The sequence below is a fragment of the Myxocyprinus asiaticus genome, chromosome 26 (genome assembly GCF_019703515.2).
Source record: "Myxocyprinus asiaticus isolate MX2 ecotype Aquarium Trade chromosome 26, UBuf_Myxa_2, whole genome shotgun sequence".
In the NCBI taxonomy this organism is placed as follows: domain Eukaryota; kingdom Metazoa; phylum Chordata; class Actinopteri; order Cypriniformes; family Catostomidae; genus Myxocyprinus; species Myxocyprinus asiaticus.
In genome coordinates, this window is record NC_059369.1 from 9929325 (window position 1) to 9949201 (window position 19877).

The 19877-nt window shown below is 38.9% G+C and overlaps 1 protein-coding gene across 1 annotated transcript in view; it reads left to right on the top strand.

Annotated features, from left to right (window-relative positions):
* LOC127416739 (tyrosine-protein kinase BAZ1B-like) overlaps positions 1 to 19877 on the top strand; it is a 39622-nt gene that overhangs the window by 5729 nt on the left and 14016 nt on the right. The window contains exons 3-15 of the mRNA XM_051656251.1: positions 1955 to 2099; positions 2180 to 2372; positions 2723 to 3042; positions 3144 to 3335; positions 3457 to 4969; positions 11940 to 12078; positions 12193 to 12356; positions 12496 to 12616; positions 12908 to 13006; positions 14628 to 14805; positions 15178 to 15360; positions 18927 to 19074; positions 19532 to 19679. Of these exons, the coding sequence (XP_051512211.1) occupies positions 1955 to 2099; positions 2180 to 2372; positions 2723 to 3042; positions 3144 to 3335; positions 3457 to 4969; positions 11940 to 12078; positions 12193 to 12356; positions 12496 to 12616; positions 12908 to 13006; positions 14628 to 14805; positions 15178 to 15360; positions 18927 to 19074; positions 19532 to 19679 (3543 nt within the window). The remainder of the gene's footprint in view (positions 1 to 1954; positions 2100 to 2179; positions 2373 to 2722; positions 3043 to 3143; positions 3336 to 3456; positions 4970 to 11939; positions 12079 to 12192; positions 12357 to 12495; positions 12617 to 12907; positions 13007 to 14627; positions 14806 to 15177; positions 15361 to 18926; positions 19075 to 19531; positions 19680 to 19877) is intronic.

Below are 19877 nucleotides of genomic sequence, written 5' to 3' on the forward strand. Positions count from 1 at the left end.
AAGACCCATTTGCGACCAAGATTTTACTTCCTGGCTGATGTCTTGAGATTTTGCTTCAATATATCCACATAATTTTCCTTCATGATGCCATCTATTTTGTGATGTGCACCAGTCACTCCTGCAGCAAAGCACCCTTACAACATGATGCTGCCACCTCCATGCTTCACGGTTGGGATGGTGTTCTTCGGTTTGCAAGCCTCACCCTTTTTCCTCCAAAAATAAAGATGGTCATTATGGCCAAACAGTTCCATTTTTGTTTCATAGACCAGATAGTCCAGAGGACATTTCTCCAAAAAGTAAGATCTTTGTCCCCATGTGCACTTATAAACTGTAGTCTGGCTTTTTTATGGCAGTTTTGGAGCAGTGGCTTCTTCCTTGCTGAGCAGCCTTTCAGGTTATGTCGATATAGGACTCGTTTTACTGTGGATATAGATACTTGTCTACCTGTTTCCTCCAGCATCTTAATCATTTGCTGTTGTTCTGGGATTGATTTTCACTTTTCGCACCAAACTACGTTCATCTCTAGGAGACAGAATGTGTCTCCTTCCTGAGCGGTATGATGGCTGCGTGGTCCCATGGTGTTTATACTTACGTACTATTGTTTGTACAGATGAACGTGGTACCTTCAGGCATTTGGAAATTGCTCCCAAGGATGAACCAGACAATTGTTTTTCTGAGGTCTTGGCTGATTTCTTTTGATTTTGTCAAGCAAAGAGGCACCGAGTTTGAAGGTAGGCCTTAAAATTCATCCACAGGTACACCTCTAATTCAGTATACCTCCTATCAGAAGCTAATTCTCTGAAGCTAAAACTTCTTACCCACTGGAATTGTGATAGTCAATTAAAAGTGAAACAATCTGTCTGTAAACAATTGGTGGAAAAATTACTTGTCGTGCACAAAGTAGATGTCCTAAATAACTTATTATTAAATCTGTGGAGTGGTTAAAAAATGAGTTTTAATGACTTCAACCTAAGTGTATGTATACTTCTGATTTCAAGTGTGTGTGTGTGTGTGTGTGTGTATACGTACACATACTCACTCACTGCTGGCCAAAAGTGTGGAATAATGTACAGATTTTGCTGTTTCGGAAAGAAATTGGTATTTTAATTCACGAAAGTGGCATTCAACTGATCACAAAGTATAGTCAGGACATTACTGATGTAAAAAAACAGCACCATCACTATTTGAAAAAAGTCATTTTTGATTAAATCTAGACAGTCCCCATTTCCAGCAGCCATCACTCCAACACCTTATCCTTGAGTAATCATGCTAAATTGCTGATTTGGCTACTAGAAAATCACTTGCCATTATATCAAACACAATTGAAAGCTATTTGGTTCATTAAATGAAGCTTAACATTGTCTTTGTCAAATCAAATCAAAATCACTTTTATTGTCACACAGCCACACAAGTGCAATGGTGTGTGAAATTTTTTTGTTTTTGTTTTTTTTGTTTACACTTTGTGTTTGTTTTGACAAGACAGCCACATCTATGGCAAGTGCTACAGGAAGTGTGGGGTGAAATGTCACTTGAGTATCTGGACAAACTGACAGCTAGAATGCCAAGGATCTGCAAAGATGTCATTGCTGCACGTGGAGGATTTTTGTGATGAGAACTCTTTGAAGTAGTTTAAGAAGTTTTTTCTTTTTTATTTTTTTATTTTTATTTTTTTTCAAATTGTAATAGTAATTTTTCACGTTATTAATGTCCTGACTATACATTGTGATCAGTTGAATGTCACTTCGGTGAATAAAAGTACCAATTTCTTTCCATAAGAGCAAAATCTGTACATTTATTCCAAACTTTTGACTGTGTGTGTGTGTGTGTGTGTGTGTGTATATATATGTGTAATATATATATATATATATATATATATATATATATATATATATATATATATATATATATATATATATATATATATATATATATATAAAAAAAATGCTTTCCATAGGCTTCAGGAGGAGTATCCAGTGTGGTTTGAGAAGCCAGTTCTGGAGATTGTGCATCATAACACAGTACCTCTTGATAAGCTAGTGGACCTGGCCTGGGTGGAGATTCTCACCAAATATGCTGTCGATGAGGAGTGCGACTTTCTGGTAGGAACCTGGACTGAATGTTTTTAACAGAACAGTTTCTCTTTCTCTGAAATGGTTAATTTGTGTTTTCTCTCTGTAAGGTTGGCCAGGAGAAATCTTTGCGTGTGAAAATAGTGAAGATTCATCCACTCGAGACCCCGCCTGAGGAACATGCAGAGAAAAAGATGGAAGGAGCTTGTGATTCACCTTCTAGTGATAAAGAGAATGCCAGTCAGGAGAACCTGAAGAAGGAACCGCAGGCCAAAGAGGAGGAGAGCAGGAGGGAGAGCCTCTGTGAGTCTCCGCTGGTCTTCATTTTGAGCAGAATGATTTTTGGCACACTCACTAGATAATACATGCAGTCTTTTCTGTTGTAGATTCTTTAGTAAATCAATTAAAGAAACTGAGTGTCAGGTTATCATTTTTAGATTGCTACTTAATGTTATTTCATAAATTGTTACCTTATTAACTCGACAGCCACTTTTTCTCAAACTTTTTTACTTTATTATGCTTCTGTCACCTAAATGCATAAAACCAAAAGATTTCTTTAGCTGGTTTTTAAGACTCAAATGAGCTTTTCCTTTAAAATCACTTTCTCTGTGGACACCTTTTGTTAAAGTTTGTTTTTATCATTTTGACTGTAGCTGATAGGGCACGTCGCTCACCCAGAAAACTCCCCACCAGTATGAAAGAAGAGAAGAAGAAATGGGTGATGCCCAAGTTTTTGCCCCACAAGTACGATGTCAAACTTCTCAATGAAGACAAAGTAATCAGTGATGTCCCAGCAGACAGCCTTTTCAGATCCGAGCGGCCGCCCAACAAAGAAATCATGCGCTACTTCATCAGACACTACGCAGTGAGGTTGGGCTCGGGAGAGAGCGCCCCCTGGGTGGTGGAGGATGAATTGGTGAAAAAGTTCAACCTGCCAAGCAAATTTAGTGACTTTTTACTGGACCCACACAAGGTGGTGTACAAACATGTGGTGCTTTGGAAGATTTACATTAAACACCAAATATGAGTTAATAAAAAAAAAAAAATATGTGCTTAATATTTTGGTCTGTTTAGTTTTTGGCAGAAAATACTTCAACTAAGAGGAAAAGCATGAGCACACCGGAAGGTAAACCCAATAAGAAGCAGAAGACTGCGGAGTCGGGAACAGACCGTGAGCGAGGCAATGTAAAAGTGGAGAAAAAGAAGAAAAAGAAAAAAGACTCCCAGAACATACCACTTAGCCCAACCCTCTGGGGACATGTGCAGGTATGTGAGAGTATTAAAAGAAAGATTTCATGGCTGATTTGAAATCTTATTTTTTAATGGGACCTGAACATTTTGAACATATGAATTACACAAATCCTTGTTGTCTTATGTTGTTGTTCAGGCGAAGAAAGTTAATGGATCCCCTTTAAAAATGAAAAACTCAGGTACATCCAAGAAATCTGAGGACAACAACATCCTCAGCACACCAAAATCTAGCAAAAAGCAGGGAGACAAGAAACCCACTGATGCCAAAAAGAGTCGCAAGAGTGGAGTCGCCAAGACTCCCAATAGCCAGAAGGCCACCAAAAAAGAGGAGAAAAGCTCTGGAAGCTCCAAGAAACCTAAAATGAAGCAGATGACCCTTTTGGATCTTGCTAAAAGCCCATCTGCTTCAGAAAGCCCAAAAAAGCGAGCCCGGAGTTCAAGTGCTGGAACCCCCAAGCTGGGCAAACCTTTGCCTCCTATGGCCTTGCATCTCCTTCGCTTTTACAAGGAAAATAAAGGCAAAGAGGATAAAAAGACCACTCTGTCCTCACTGGTATCTAAGGCGGCAAAAACACTCTCTGCCGAAGATCGCAACCGACTGCCGGAGGAGCTGAAAGAGATTGTGCAGAAGCGCTGGGAGTTTCTTGAGCAGAAACGTCGCTGGGCCCTCATGAGTGAAGAAGAGAGGCGGCAAGAAATTAAACAGAAACTTCGCGAGAAAGCAAAAGAGCGAAGGGAGAAGGAAATGCAGATGAGACGGGAGATGTCGCGGCGTTACGAAGACCAGGAGATTGAAGGCAAGAGTCTGCCAGCGTTCCGTTTGTACGACATGCCTGAAGGGATGCCCAATGCCCTCTTTGGCGACATCGCCATGGTGACGGACTTCCTTCATTGTTTCGCTGGCCTGTTGATGCCAGATGACCAGTATCCAATCACCTTTGTTGCTCTAACGGAAGCAATAGCTGGAGAGAAAGCAGGTTTCCTCTACTTGAACCGTGTTCTAGTGGTGCTTCTTCAAACGCTGTTGCAAGATGAGTTAGCTGAAGGATACAGTGAACTGGACATGTCGTTATCAGAGATCCCGTTAACAATGCACTCTGTATCAGAGCTGGTGCGCCTGTGCTTGCGACCATCGGATGCACACGAAGGCGACGAGAGCATCCACAGCTCCGATGACTGGCCAACCGGCGGTGGCTATGATGACGTGGTGAGCAGTGAGTTCTTGGAGAAGCTCGAGACGTCAGAGGTGTTTGAACTGACCCCTCAGGAAAAGGTCAGCCTGCTGGTGGCGCTTTGTCATCGTATCCTCATGACCTATTCAGTAGAGGACCACGTCGACGCCATGCAGCAACGATCGGCCGAGCTGTGGAAGGAACGACTCGCCACACTCAAAGAGGCCAATGACCGTATAAAGGCAGAGAAGCAGAAACGCAAAGAGCAGATGGAGACGAAAACAGAGGCGAAGGCAGATGGAAGTAGTGATGGACCGGTGAAGGCAGAGAAGAAGAAAGAATCAAACGTGAAGAAAGAAACCGCAAAGGTGAAGATAGACCCAGAGCCTGAGGACTTGATCAGCACAGTGAAAAGCAGACGCTTGATGTCCATTCAAGCCAAAAAAGAAAAAGAAGAGCAGGAACGGTTAAACAAAGGTAAGATTAAACTATTACCAAGGTGAAAACATTGCAGTGAAAAGATGCCACCTGTGGGTTAATTCCCCTGAAAAGCAGGGACTAAAAATATTCAAGGAACAAAAACTTAATGTTTGCAGAATGTAACCGAAAACGGGAACAAAGTCCCCTTCAATTGTTCCATTTTATTTATTTATTTATTTATTTTTGTTGCTGGTAACGGTTAATTTCGTTCTAACAATTTTTTTCTTTTTTTTTTTTCTTCAAGAAACCAAAGGGTTAAATGCAGTTAATTTTAATGATGAAAAAAAAAAAAAAGCTGCATCACACTTTTCTTTGCCTAATTGCACATGAGATGTAGGCTTCCATGACATGCTGAAGAACTTTTTCACAACTACTGTACATATAATCACTACATACAACCCTCTACAGTCATGTTGACGAAAGAATCGCCATTGGCTAGTACATTTTTGTTTTTACTCTCCAGACTTTTGATGACATTTAAGTGCAATGCAACTGAAAAGATATTAAGCAAACTGAGAAAGGGGGCCTCTTCATACACGTGTGTGTATATATAGTGTGTGTGTGTAATATATATATATAATGACTTCACACAATATTGTACATTTTATATGTTGCCTTATCATTTTAATCACGTTTTAGCTTTTTAAAAATGTCATTATAAATTTTTTTTTATAATGATGTCATGAAATTGCATTTTTAATAATGAATCAAGCTGTTGACAATGTTTGAAATTTCATACACTTTTTTAACAAAAAATTCACAAGGTTGGAATCTAATAATGAAAATTAGGGGTGTCGTGGTTATGAAATTTGGCTGATGATTAATTGCCAAACAAATTGCAATTATGACCATTAATTGCCTGTTTTAGGGCTATAACGATTAATTGTCTGTTTTAGGTCTTTCAAAAATATGACGATAAATCGTCATACAAACTGTCACTGTGTGCTTCTTGTGCACAACAAAGTCATTTATACAAATTTAGCTTGGGTCATATAATGAAATAAGGGTATATGATTTCCTTCTCAGGCTTCAAAACATGTTTGAATGACAATCAAATATAAAGTATAAATTTTTAAATAAAGTACATTTAGTGAATAACTAAAATGTCTCTCTTTTGTCAGATTTAGTCTTGGTCCATCTTATGTTTTCACACTTTTAACCAAGACAACCTGGATAGCTATATATTATATTATGCAGTAGTAAAATATTTCTGCCTTAACTTAATAATTCTTCACTTTCACACATTATTTTAAGGCTCTCCGAATAACTCACGAGCCCTGATTTCTCATGAAGGAAGACTTTGAGATTGTGTTTCTTGCAATTTATTATCTCAACAGAAATAGGGTAGGTGCATCTACTCTGTCACTGCGTGAATGAACCAGCAATGACCATGAACATTTGTCATTACACGGTCGGTTAAGTGAAACTGGAGTGCTTTGCGTTCGCTATGAATTTAAGAAGTTTATACCTAGTTTATATTTTCGCAGGAGTTTGGCACGAGCCTCTGTAGAAGGTGCGCCCAACAGAGTGCTTGAAGTGGTTCATTTTCACGTGTTTTTAAGAGAGCTACTCTGATGTCCACGGTGTGATTTCATGAGACGTTTGGAGTTCAACTAAATGAGACCCAAAGCATTTTCCTGCGCTCTCATGTGACCGCATGCGGGGAAAGATGAGGCTGAATCCAGCTTTTTTTATACAAAGTTTGTTTCTGAATTTTTGTCAATACATCTTTAACAATTCACAGTATGAACCTATTTGGATTAATATATATCCCCCTTCCCCACCCATAATAACATTCAGAGGGAAACATAAATATACAACTGAAATAATATAGTAATAAATATAGATGAAAAGTAATCTGTAATAAAAAATAAAGTTGATGAGGTTATTAGGGGTTTTTCCATTACCTCCTTTAGGACACTTGTTACTAGTAACATGAAAGACTTTACACAGCCATAAAGTTGTCAGAGCCTAAAGCTTCAACATGACTAAGGAAAGGTTGCCATATCAATGTAAACTTGTCAGCTGACCCTCTAACAGTATATCTAATCTTCTCCAATTTAACAAAATAGAACATATCCCTAATCCATTGTGCAAATGTTGGAGGATTGCAGTCTTCCACCTAATCAAAATTTGTTGTCTGGTTACCAGCGTGGCAAAAGACCAAAGACTTAGTTTTTGTTATTCAGAGTAAGATTTTGTCACCACACCAAATAAAGCAAAGGAGGCCGATAATTCTAAGGCTTTATCAATAGTTTAAGAAAGTATATCAAATATTAATTGCCAAAAATGTGGTAACTTCAGACATTCCCAAAATATATGAATGTGGCTTGGGTCTGCTTGCAACAGTCGCACATGGGGTCTATATTGGGTGTGGATTGGGAAAATTTAACTTTGGTCCAGTGCAGTCTGTGGAAAATTTTACACTGCATAACAGTATGTTTCATACATATTGAAGATTAATATATTCCCCCTATCATCTTTGACCAAATAGGTTCTGAAATTTCAATGCCCAGATCCCCCTCCTTTTAAGGGAATTAAGACTTATGCTTTCTCATTAATAAAGAATATATGTCACCTATCCTATCCTTTTTGGATGATGTGATGTTATTGATTGAGCCTAGGAGTGTGTCTGGGGGCTGTGAAGGGAATTGAGTGATATTTGATGATATGAAGCTGCGGACTTGGATATTGAATTTGAACAGTCTGCTCAAAAGAGGCAAATAAACCATTTATAAATATGTCTTTAAATGAATAGATCCCTTGACTAAGCCAGGCCCTGAAGGAAGCATCTGTCAACGATGGCAGGAATGCATGGTTCTTAACAATGGAAGCGAGTTTTTGAAAATTTAAAGATCTCAAAGGATTGTCTGAATTGTTTCCTTATTTTTAAAGAATGAATAACAACTGGATTGGAAGTATATTTGGTAATAGGCTCTGGATATGGCAGGCTAGAGCATAAGAAGGCAGATAATGAGGTGATCTTAGAGTCTCTCTCTAAAATTAGCCAGTCAGGTGTGGCTGTTACTTAATTATTTCCTTTTGGAAAGAAATTTTGATATTTTGTGCCCAGTAGTAGAGCTGAAAGTTTGGCAGTCCAAGCCCTTCCTGCTGGTGCAGTCTCTGTAGTATTGCTTTGCGTATACGTGGATTCCGTTTATTCCAAATGAAGGGAAGAATGTTTTAGTTAAGACTGGCATACACAAACATGTAAAGAAGCTTGGGCAATATGTTCATCTTTATAGTGTTAATTCTGCCTGCAAGGGATAAGGGCAACTGATCCCAACGATTAGTATCCTCCATAAGAGAGGACAGGAGAGGGGGAAAATTCACTGAGAAAAGGTCTTTAAATTTGTGTGTGACCCAGACACCATCCAAATCTCTCAAGGGTACGGAATAGATAGTCCCACTCCACCCGATCGAAAGCGTTTTCGGCATCTAAAGATATAACCACTTCTGATTTACTGGGTGGAGAGGGAATGTAGATGATGTTATACAGGTGCCTAATGTTGGAAGAGCATTGTCGATTCTTTATGAAGTCCGTCTGGTCTGGTGAGATTATGGTTGGAAGGACTGTTTCGAGATGGCGAGCAATCATTTTTGCATAGATTTTGCTGTCTACATTGAGGAAAGAGACAGGGTGATACGAGCCACATTCCTGTTTTTGCCTTTCTTCAGAATAAGTGATATGGTAGCTTGTAGTAATGTTTCAGGCAGTGAGCCCACAGACAGGAGTTGTTATATGCAGAGTATAAAATGGGAGCCAGTTGGTTTGAAAATTTCTTTAAACATTCTGCTGGATACCCATCCGGACCAGGGGATTTTCTAAATTGCATGCTCCTAATGGCCATCTCAACTTCTCCAATTGAAAACGGAGAGTCTAGCTCGGCTGCTGTCACGGTCTATTTGGGGGATCACAAAACTTTGGAGAAATTAATTAAATGATCATACCTCAGCGTTTCGTATGTAAACAGGTTACGGTAAAACCTCAATGTAAATTAATGGCAGCGTGGTCTATGCAGACCATGCTAGCTTCATCTCGAATCTCAGGAATTGCCTGACTTGCTGCTTTTTGGCGAAATTGGTGTGCAAGGATCCTCCCCATTTTGTCGCCATGCTCGTAGTGTATATATGGTGAGATCTAGTTAAAAGGTTCTCAGCTTTTTGTGTGGTTAGTAGGTCATTAGAGGAGTATTTATATATTTATATCTATTCTTTAATGTCATCCGCTGATGGAAATGCTGCAAATTTTGAATCGAGGTTACTGATCTTATTAAATAATTCATTGGTACGATTATTCCTGGTTCTTCGTAACTGTGCATTGTAAGAAATAACCTGACCTCTTAAATATGCTTTAAGTGCCTCCCACACTGTTGATGACACATTTTGTGTTTGATTTAATTTGTCTGTGACAATGACATATGGGCCTCTAGGGTCTGCATCGATTTGGGAAAAGATAAAAGGCACATGTTTACTAATAAGAAGTACGGCCCCTCTTGACTTAGACTGTGAATGATAAATTTCACCGACCCATCTAGTATGCGAACGTGAATGATCAGATACTTTTAGGTGAGTTTCCTGAAGGAAAGCTATATCCACCTTTAACTGATGTAAACGTGTCAGGACTCTTACGTTTCACAGGATGGTTCAACCCCTTAACATTCCAGCTCACAAACGAAATTGGGCATGCAGCCATCCCTCCTGTAGTTCCTGTCATGACCAGAAATGAGTGTATCTAGAGATGAGTGATAATTTACATGTTAGACCCCTATCATTACATAAAGAAAGAGAAGTGGCGTCTATATATCTATATACAATATATGGCATCATGAAAATAATAAATATACAGGTGCATCTCAATAAATTAGAATGTCGTGGAAAAGTTCATTTATTTCAGTAATTCAACTCAAATTGTGAAACTCGTGTATTAAATAAATTCAATGCACACAGACTGAAGTAGTTTAAGTCTTTGGTTCTTTTAATTGTGATGATTTTGGCTCACATTTAACAAAAACCCACCAATTCACTATCTCAAAAAATTAGAATACATCATAAGACCAATAAAAAAAAATATTTTTAGTGAATTGTTGGCCTTCTGAAAAGTATGTTCATTTACTGTATATGTACTCAATACTTGGTAGGGGCTCCTTTTGCTTTAATTACTGCCTCAATTCGGCGTGGCATGGAGGTGATCAGTTTGTGGCACTGCTGAGGTGGTATGGAAGTCCAGGTTTCTTTGACAGTGGCCTTCAGCTCATCTGCATTTTTTGGTCTCTTGTTTCTCATTTTCCTCTTGACAATACCCCTTAGATTCTCTATGGGGTTCAGGTCTGGTGAGTTTTCTGGCCAGTCAAGCACACCAACACCATGGTCATTTAACCAACTTTTGGTGCTTTTGGCAGGGTGGGCAGGTGCCAAATCCTGCTGGAAAATGAAATCGGCATCTTTAAAAAGCTGGTCAGCAGAAGGAAGCATGAAGTGCTCCAAAATGTCTTGGTAAACGGGTGCAGTGACTTTGGTTTTCAAAAAACACAATGGACCAACACCAGCAGATGACATTGCAACCCAAATCATCACAGACTGTGGAAACTTAACACTGGACTTCAAGCAACTTGGGCTATGAGCTTCTCCACCCTTCCTCCAGACTCTAGGACCTTGGTTTCCAAATGAAAAACAAAACTTGCTCTCATCTGAAAAGACCACTTTCATTTGGACCACTGGGCAACAGTCCAGTTCTTCTTCTCCTTAGCCCAGGTAAGACGCCTCTGACGTTGTCTGTGGTTCAGGAGTGGCTTAACGAGAGGAATACGACAACTGTAGCCAAATTCCTTGACACGTCTGTGTGTGGTGGCTCTTGATGCCTTGACCCCAGCCTCAGTCCATTCCTTGTGAAGTTCACCCAAATTCTTGAATCGATTTTGCTTGACAATCATAAGGCTGCGGTTCTCTCAGTTGGTTGTGCATCTTTTTCTTCCACACTTTTTCCTTCCACTCAACTTTCTGTTAACATGCTTGGATACAGCACTCTGTGAACAGCCAGTTTCTTTGGCAATGAATGTTTGTGGCTTACCCTCCTTGTGAAGGGTGTCAATGATTGTCTTCTGGACAACTGTCAGATCAGCAGTCTTCCCCATGATTGTGTAGCCTAGTGAACCAAACTGAGAGACCATTTTGAAGGCTCAGGAAACCTTTGCAGGTGTTTTGAGTTGATTAGCTGATTGGCATGTCACCATATTCTAATTTTTTGAGATAGTGAATTGGTGGGTTTTTGTTAATTGTGAGCCAAAATCATCACAATTAAAAGAACCAAAGACTTAAACTACTTCAGTCTGTGTGCACTGAATTTATTTAATACACGAGTTTCACAATTTGAGTTGAATTACTGAAATAAATGAACTTTTCCACGACATTCTAATTTATTGAGATGCACCTGTATGTACAAAAATTCATAACATCAATGAAATTGAAAGGTTAGATGTCATGATATGCATCATGATACAAATGTTAATTTTAAACCATTTCTACTGTGCATAAATTAGTATAACAGCTGTTTATAGTAAACTGTATAACCATTTTGGCAAAATCTTTCGTTGTCATGTCTAACTCCCAACTGCCGGGTTTTGGCAAAAAGCCTAAATGCACACATTTTAGATTTTTGTTTGGCCTGTGATAGCGAGAGTGTCATCCATTTTTAATTTGTGGTGTACTACTGCTCAGCTGGTTGAAATAGCAATTTGCATTGCACAATAGCTGTGGCTACCCTCACACTTTCATACCGATACGGACAATGCTGCATCATTATGTGCATCAGCAAGGAGAACATGACATATTTTGAACACAACCCTAGTTAGAAAATTATTTCGAGGTATTCAAGTAAATTATTTATCTGAACAAACAATCAAGTTTTAAAACCAATGATGATAGGGTTATGTCAGTCTTTGTGTGACACGTGGTGTGTTTCCTGCAGAGCGTATGGAAAAGGAGGCAGAGGAGGAGAGAATCAGGAGGCAGAAATTGGCGGCAGAAAGAGCCTTTCAGGACGGCATCGCTAAAGCAAAGCTGGTCATGAGGAGAGGACCACTGGGTACAGACCGCAATCACAACCGGTAACTGCACTTTTCAAACTTGCTCACATCAATCTATGTATTGATTTTTATTTACAGTGATCTGTGTATGATATAAGGTTTGGCACAATTTTGAAGACTACTATTGTTCTGTAGGTACTGGCTGTTTTCTGATGTGGTTCCTGGACTGTATATTGAGAAGGGCTGGGTGCATGAGAGTATAGGCTACACATTCACCCTTCCTCCGGAGGAGCAGCCTGTGCAGACAGAGGAAGAGGGCAAGAAACAGGAAGAGGTGAAGAAAGAGGAGGAAATGGAAGGTAGTTTATCCATGTAGATTTTTCTCTAAATCAGTGTTTCCCAACTGAGGGTATGTAAGCAGGTTCCAGGCTAGACGTAAATGGCGTGGAAGAAAAAACGTGTGAAAGTGTCCATTCTTTGTCTTTTTTTTTCGTTTAGATTGCGAGAAAGAGGATGAGGGCAGCATAGCAAGCACTTCTAATGAAAATGGCCAGCAGATGGTGCCAGTGCCTGAGACTTGCATTGAGACCACTGTGCCCAAACAAGGCCAAAACCTCTGGTAAGCCGTGTGGTAGATTGTGTCTGGGGCCAACCTGCAAGTCATCTGTCGTTCAAAATGTGTTTATTTATTTTTTATTTTATTTGTGAAAATAATTTCCATGAAAAGGAAAATGTCACATGTTAAAATAGATCTTAGTTTAAATTTACTGTTCATCACTACGAGGTGTGAACTTTGGATTTGGATAAGTATTAATGGCGCTCTAAAAATGGTCAATGTCATTTAGTAAAAAAAAAAATCACTACAACTATAACATTGCTACACAAGTTTCTTCTTAAATTGTTTTCACAGGTTTGTGTGTGACACACCCAAAGATCTTGACGAACTAATAGAGAGTCTGCACTCGCAGGGAGTACGAGAGAGTGACCTTAAACTGAGTCTGCAGCTCAAGTGAGTTCACACACACACATGCAGGCATCTTCATCCTGTTCATGTCATTGTTGGTGCTGTTGATTTCAGAAATATGGTTCCCATGACATTTTTTTAAATCTAGATGTTTCTCTGTGACCTGTGAATGCTTGTCTTATTAGAGATGTTTGTATGCATACAAATTCAGTGGTTGAATCCAAAGGACAGAGCTCTCAATGTGGGCACTCTGAAGGGAGCATGGTAATACTGTATGAATGTACCCTTTGATAATCGAAGGGCCAAAGATTGGTATCTCAAATGCAAATGGAAATCCACCTCAGTAATCTCTACAAACTTTCTAATAAGTCCTTATTAGGGGTGTAACTTAGAATTTCTCACGGTTCGGTTTGTATCATGGTTTCGGAACGGTTCAGTATTTGCTATATTCAGAAATAAAAAATTACTGCCAAATTTTTAACTATGGTATTTGTAGTAAAATCATAGTAACCCCAGAATTAACATGGTTACTGTCATGGTTACAATACTGTAGTAAAATCATGGTTAATTGTATCAAAACTGTGATTTCTACCAAGAAAACAGTGGTGACAGCAGTCATGGTTACTGCAATATTACTATAGTAAAACCATTGATAATTTAGTAAGGGTGCTTAACTAAAAAAAAAATTCTCTAATTACTAAATCAACATTTTAACTTAATACCTGTACTATTACGCCACATGCATCAACATAAAAGTGCATTTGAAACTCAATACGTATGCAACGTTCAGAATCTGTACATCACTATAGAAGAAATAAACTTGCTATTAAAATGAATGTGAGAAAGTATGTCATAATGCGACTCTAGTGTTTTAATCATACGCAGAAACTTTATGGAGTAGGACAACATAACTTTGGAAATGAACACCCTAAGCACTTTAGTTCTTGTTTCATGTCCAAATTAGCACAGAGTGCTTGTTTAAAGACAGAAGGGAGTGTGTCTATGTGCAGTTTCGGGCTCACCTGCGGCTCTGTGCGCATTGCGTGCTATCTATCCCCGGGTGATGTCTGTGTAAATAGCTAATCAAATATCAATTTATTACTAGTATACGGCACTCGTATCGAGCAATGTCTGCAACCGGTGCCTGTTTTGTAAAGGTGTTTTGACCATCGCTGTTGTAATTGACTGCAAAAAGAATGTTCCCAGATGGGAGATTTGAATGATGCAGGGGCTTCTCTATCTGCAGCTTGTTTTCTCCGCTTGCCATTTTCAATTACACGCATGTGGAACTGTGGTGTCATCAACTAATTTATACATACAGCCAGTTAATAGGACTGCTGCTCTCTGTAGAAGGTTGACCCATGTGAAACACAAGCAGAACATATCCATCTACAGAGCCATACAGGTGCATTAGCGGAAGTTGTAACTGCGCCTGTCTATTTGGTGCTTTATTTTCTTCACGAAACTACATGATCCAGATGCGTCATTAAAACTTGAGACGAACCGTGGATGCCAATCCGTATGGTTCATTTTTTATTTTTTTTATACCGAGAACCGTTACACCCCTTCTCCTTAAGCAGTAATCATGAACTACTGGAAAGGTCATGGAAATTGATTGGTCATAGAGAGTGGGAACCCTACAGAAAAAAGTGTACTTTTATTTTAGATACCAGGACATTTTGCACTCCATCCATCTGACGAAGAAAGGTAACCCTGGCCTGAAGGCCTGCGATGGACACCAGGAACTGCTGAAATTCTTGCGCAGTGACCTCATCGAGGTGGCCTCTCGTTTGCAGAAAGGAGGCCTGGGCTACATGGAAGATGTCTCTGACTTTGAGGAGAGGGTGAGGGAGATTACCTCAACTTTAAGGCCAAAGTATACTTCGGTTTTCTGTGTGCCGTTAAGTCTCACACTGTGCGCTGAACGCAAATTGCATCAACCCCATATGCATGTATTGTCTGCGTGCAGAAAAGTTTTTCTAGATGTGCGAGCAGTACTCAGCTGTGCATGTCGTCAGCACATGTTCGCACAGTCCTCGTTGCCTCTCATTAAGAGGATCACAAAGGCAATCGAGAGTTTACCTGAAAGGCTGAGCGCTTAATCGTGCATGAGACGGAACGGCACTCGAAAAAATGAAGCATACCCTAGCCCTTTACATGCTTATCTCCACCACTGTGAACCCACCTGACCTCTCGTATCTCACTGTCGTTTGCAGGTGAGTCAGTTGGAGAAACTGCAGGACTTCGGTGAGTGTTTGATCACCCTTCAGGAGAGCGTGATCCAGAAGTTTCTGCAGGGCTTTATGGCACCTACACAGAAAAAGAAAAAGAAGACTGGAGAGGAAAGCACGACCGCAGAGGAGGTGGATGATCAGAAGAGACTGGCTGAGGAGGCCAGGGTGAGTCTGTGTGTGTCTTTTCACTTTGCTTTGTATGCCTCCGAATCGCACTAAATATGTGTCATCTAGAAGTCGACCAATATATTGGATTTACCGATTATTCGGGGCCAGTAGTTGTTTTTTTTAACTCCGCTATCAGAAGAAATCAACTCCCGGTAGTTATTTTTGGTTTCATTTCTCCATGGCCGGCGCTGGAGGGTTCTACAGGCTGAAATCCTTGGTTTAACAATATAACGGCACCCTCTAGAGGTTAAATAAAAACAATCAGTGACTCCAGTGGAGTTTGTTGTGCAACATGACTAGGCTATTTATAGAGACGGATACTTCAAACGTGGATTTAAAACATCGACAGTGAAAACCCAAGGTATGTATACAATACACGTTATTATTAATGTCATTGTACAATAAATAATTCATTCAAGACAACCAAAGGTGGTTTGATAATAAATTTTTTATAACTAATCGCTGCACTGGAGAATTGCAATGCTGACAAGGTGGAGAGGACGGTCAAATGGACATTAGCTGTTCAAATGGTTAGAACAATGTTAAGTCAAGGATGGAAACTGCTTGCCTTTCCTCTTATTACGCTGTTTTGAATAAAGTCACTTAATTCGTGCAGATCTGTTTATTTAAATTTTTTTGAGGGGCGTCCAATTTGTTCCAGTCAGATTATAAACATGAGCGCTCCGAAGAGGTTTTGTTTCTAAGTGAATGTATAAGGTACTTATCAGTTGTAAATCGTTTTTGTTTTTGCTCAGTCGTTCGTTTGCTTCAGAAAACAAAGCATGAGCAGGGTTTATTGTGTGAATGCAAGCGCACAGGAACAGTTTTAGTTTTCCCGTTTGATTTAGGTTTTTTCTTTTATTAAAGTTAAAAAATTTAAAAAAATTAAAAATAAAAATTCCATTCTAACAAAATTAACATCTCTCTAAACATCCTAATTTTATGATGTAGTTATGTACAAAGAACATAAGAGCATGGTAAAATGTATCCGTCTGAAATAAATTTTATATGAATGAGAAGGCACATTGTTATATAATACAATGTGTTAATGTCGGGGCACATGGATATATAAAATAGATAATGCCATTCTAAAATTACCTTTTAAAAAGACAAGACTTGAGTAGATTTTCTTTCTCTCTCCCTTTTATTGTACATTTATAAATATTGTCAGTAGTGATGCAGCATACAGTCGCTATTTGGCCTTGTAAGGCAGTGTTTTAAGTTACTACTGAGCAACAAGCACATTTGACCTGTAATATTTTCATTAATATTTTCATTAATTTTAGATGGCAGAGGCTTTAAAGAAGGTACCAATGTGGGAGAAATGTATTAAAGTATTGCTATGGAAAGTAATAATTACTAAAGTTCAGCACTGTTTTACATTGAGCGGAAAGTTTTTATTGAAATTATACATTTTAAAAACTAGCGGCCGATTAATCTGTTATCGGTCTGTTTTCCAACCTTAGTTATCGTATCGGCAAAACTTGCTATCGGTTGACCTCTAGTGTCCAAGTAGGGCTGCAACAACTAATCAATAAAATCGATATTTATCAATTAATGGAAATCTACAACAGATTTCATTATCGATTAGTTGGATATTTGCTGTATGCATGGAGAAGCCCCTTCATTGACGTCACTTTACAGCCCAGTGAAAAATGTGTTGCATGATGAAACCCATTTGAAAGACAACGGAGACAAGTTGAAGTGAAACAAACACTACCCAAGTTGTCCAGCACATGAGCACTTTATAAAGACTTCAAAGAAGATCATAATACGCATAGAGTTTAATGAGGACCGGTTACTGCATCATGTAGCCTACGTTGACAGAGGGAAGTGTGCTGTTTGATGCATGAGTTGTTTTTCTCCAGCACATCACTTACTTTTCACTGATAATTTCTATGTTTTATAAAGTATACATGTTGTGTATTCAAAATCAAGTATATATTTCAGTGTATTTTGTAAAACAGTTTGTTTTTACCACAAGTGAGTATCTGTTAAACTTTGAGCGAGCGAGCTTGCACATTTGCTTCAATCAAACCGATCGCAGTGGAGAAAGGGAGCACAATCATTTGGATTAAACTGTGCAACATCATACCACGATTTCAGTTTCAATGTAATCAATTGTGCAGCTTTTTCATGTTTTTAAAGTGTTTTGGTTTCTCCTCCTATAATACAGTGAGCACCGGGATGAAGCTTTTAAGCACGAGAGTAAATCTCTACAGGCGTTAGATGATTGTACTATATTAAACTGTGTTTAATGCCGAATATAATGTGTAATGATGCCAATGGTCCTGATATTTGAAAGTCCTCCTGATAATGCCAATTGCAATGTCTGATTTCACAAGTAAATTTATACCATGGCAAACATTATTTTACTGGATAAGCATACACATATTTTTTAAAAAGAATAGTTTAGAAACATGTAATCAGTGACAATACTATTCTAAAACCTACAATATTAATTTAAAATACTTAGAATGTGTGTAATTGGTGACAGTGTACAAACATATGTATCTAACACAATTATAGCTGGGCAGAAAAATGTATATTTCTAATCTGGTGTCACTGTTGCCCTCTGCTGGATTTTTAGTCCCACTCCATCCCCGTTGAATCATTTTACTCTTTAATGAACAGAACTTTTTGTTAAATTTTACAAGTCAAGTAAAGGAACTGTTTTGCATATGTACTGAAAGTAATAATAATAAATTCAGACTTTTCATGATTCAGGCTTTGAGATTAAAGAATTGAACCAAATCCTCATGCCCTTTATCATTTCCGTTTTTTGTATTTATTTTATTGTATTTTAATAAAATACAGGAAATAAAAATGAGTTTTATCTGATTAATCGAAGAAATAATCGAAGATTATTATTATTAATTGATTTATCAAAATTATCGTTGGTTGCAGCCCTACAAAGAATGTGTCATCAGTAGTGGTTCACTTCTGCTAATTTGGGCCGGATTGCTTTTATATCCCTGTGTTTTTAGGCTGGTTACCTGACCCTGAACAGTCGTGTTTCTTAGAGAGCTTTTATGTATGTTTTTGCATTTAAAAATGGCCAAATGCAGTGCATCTGAATGGACAATGCAGAGACGCTTTGGTCTTGATGCATTTTGATAGGTTGAACTGTTTTTAAATTAAGATGGCATCTTAAAATGCAACACTGTGGCTGGATACTAAAAAACCAGCATGAGAAGCACTGTCTAAGGGCTAAAGCACAGCATGCAAATTAAAGCTCAGTTGCTAAAAATATTCAAATTAAACTCAAATCTTGATCAATTCATTGATCACACTAGCCAACTAGTTGGTTGGTGGATGACTGGTCAGCCATCATGGCCCATTACTAGTCTACATGAACCATTCCCCAGACCTTTGTTTTCAAGTGGGATTAGGATGGAGTTCCTTGGTGTGCATTAGAGTTTGGAAAACACCTTTTTCATCAATGTAACAAACCATACTCTGACATCAAATAGACTCTGGTCTGCACCTGAAACTGTCCACAATTTCAGATGTGTAACCTAGTCCAATTCATAGTGCAATTCTTTTTCACGATGTATTTGTAGGTAGCGACAGCAGTGGGGAAGTGGAAAGCTGCCGTCCGTGAAGCTCAGACTTTCTCTCGCATGCACGTGTTGCTTGGCATGCTGGATGCATGTATCAAATGGGACATGTCTGCAGAGAACGCCCGCTGCAAAGTGTGCCGCAAGAAAGGTGAGACACCTGATGTTGAACTCCAAACATCGTGGTTTTGAGGTTTGAGCTGTGTTGAATATATTATTGTAACGAGTTCATGATTGTGTGCAAGGAGGAAGCGGGAGTCTGCAAAATCCAACACAAAAGGTTCTTATTATCACAAACAAAACAAACTCGCTTTTCAGTGCAATCTCAAATGTTCATGGGAACAGCACAGTCTCGGGGTGTGTGCGTAGCTCTCTTTCCCCCTCACTGACGTCTGGCTTGCTCTTAAATCCGTCTCCAACGCTCACTATACCCTGTACATAGATTGATAGAAATATGACCGTTCAACCATAGACTTAGTAGAGTAGCAGACTGAATGACTGTCAAAGAATATCTGAGTATTTAAACGGCACCCGTCACTGTGAGCAGAACATAAGTTAACGGGAAAATGTATGAAATTCATCTGGTTGATCTTTCTCTTTCTCTCTAGGAGACGACGATAAGTTAATTCTGTGTGATGAGTGTAATCAAGCCTTCCACCTTTTATGTCTGCGGCCAGCTCTGTATCGGATACCCGCGGGCGAGTGGCGCTGCCCAGCCTGCCAGCCATCCACCGAGCGACGCAGCGCCAGGTTAAGGTAAGACAACACACTTTAAAAACAAAGCATTGTGAAAAATATATTAATGTTATTTATATATTTATATACAGCAGTGGTATCTTTTGATTTTTATTGGGAATGACAACGAGGCTGTGAGGGATAGACTTAGTCTCTTCAATGGGCTGTACTGCTGTTTAAAGTGTTTTTGGATCGTTCTGCGTACAAAACATTGAAAGA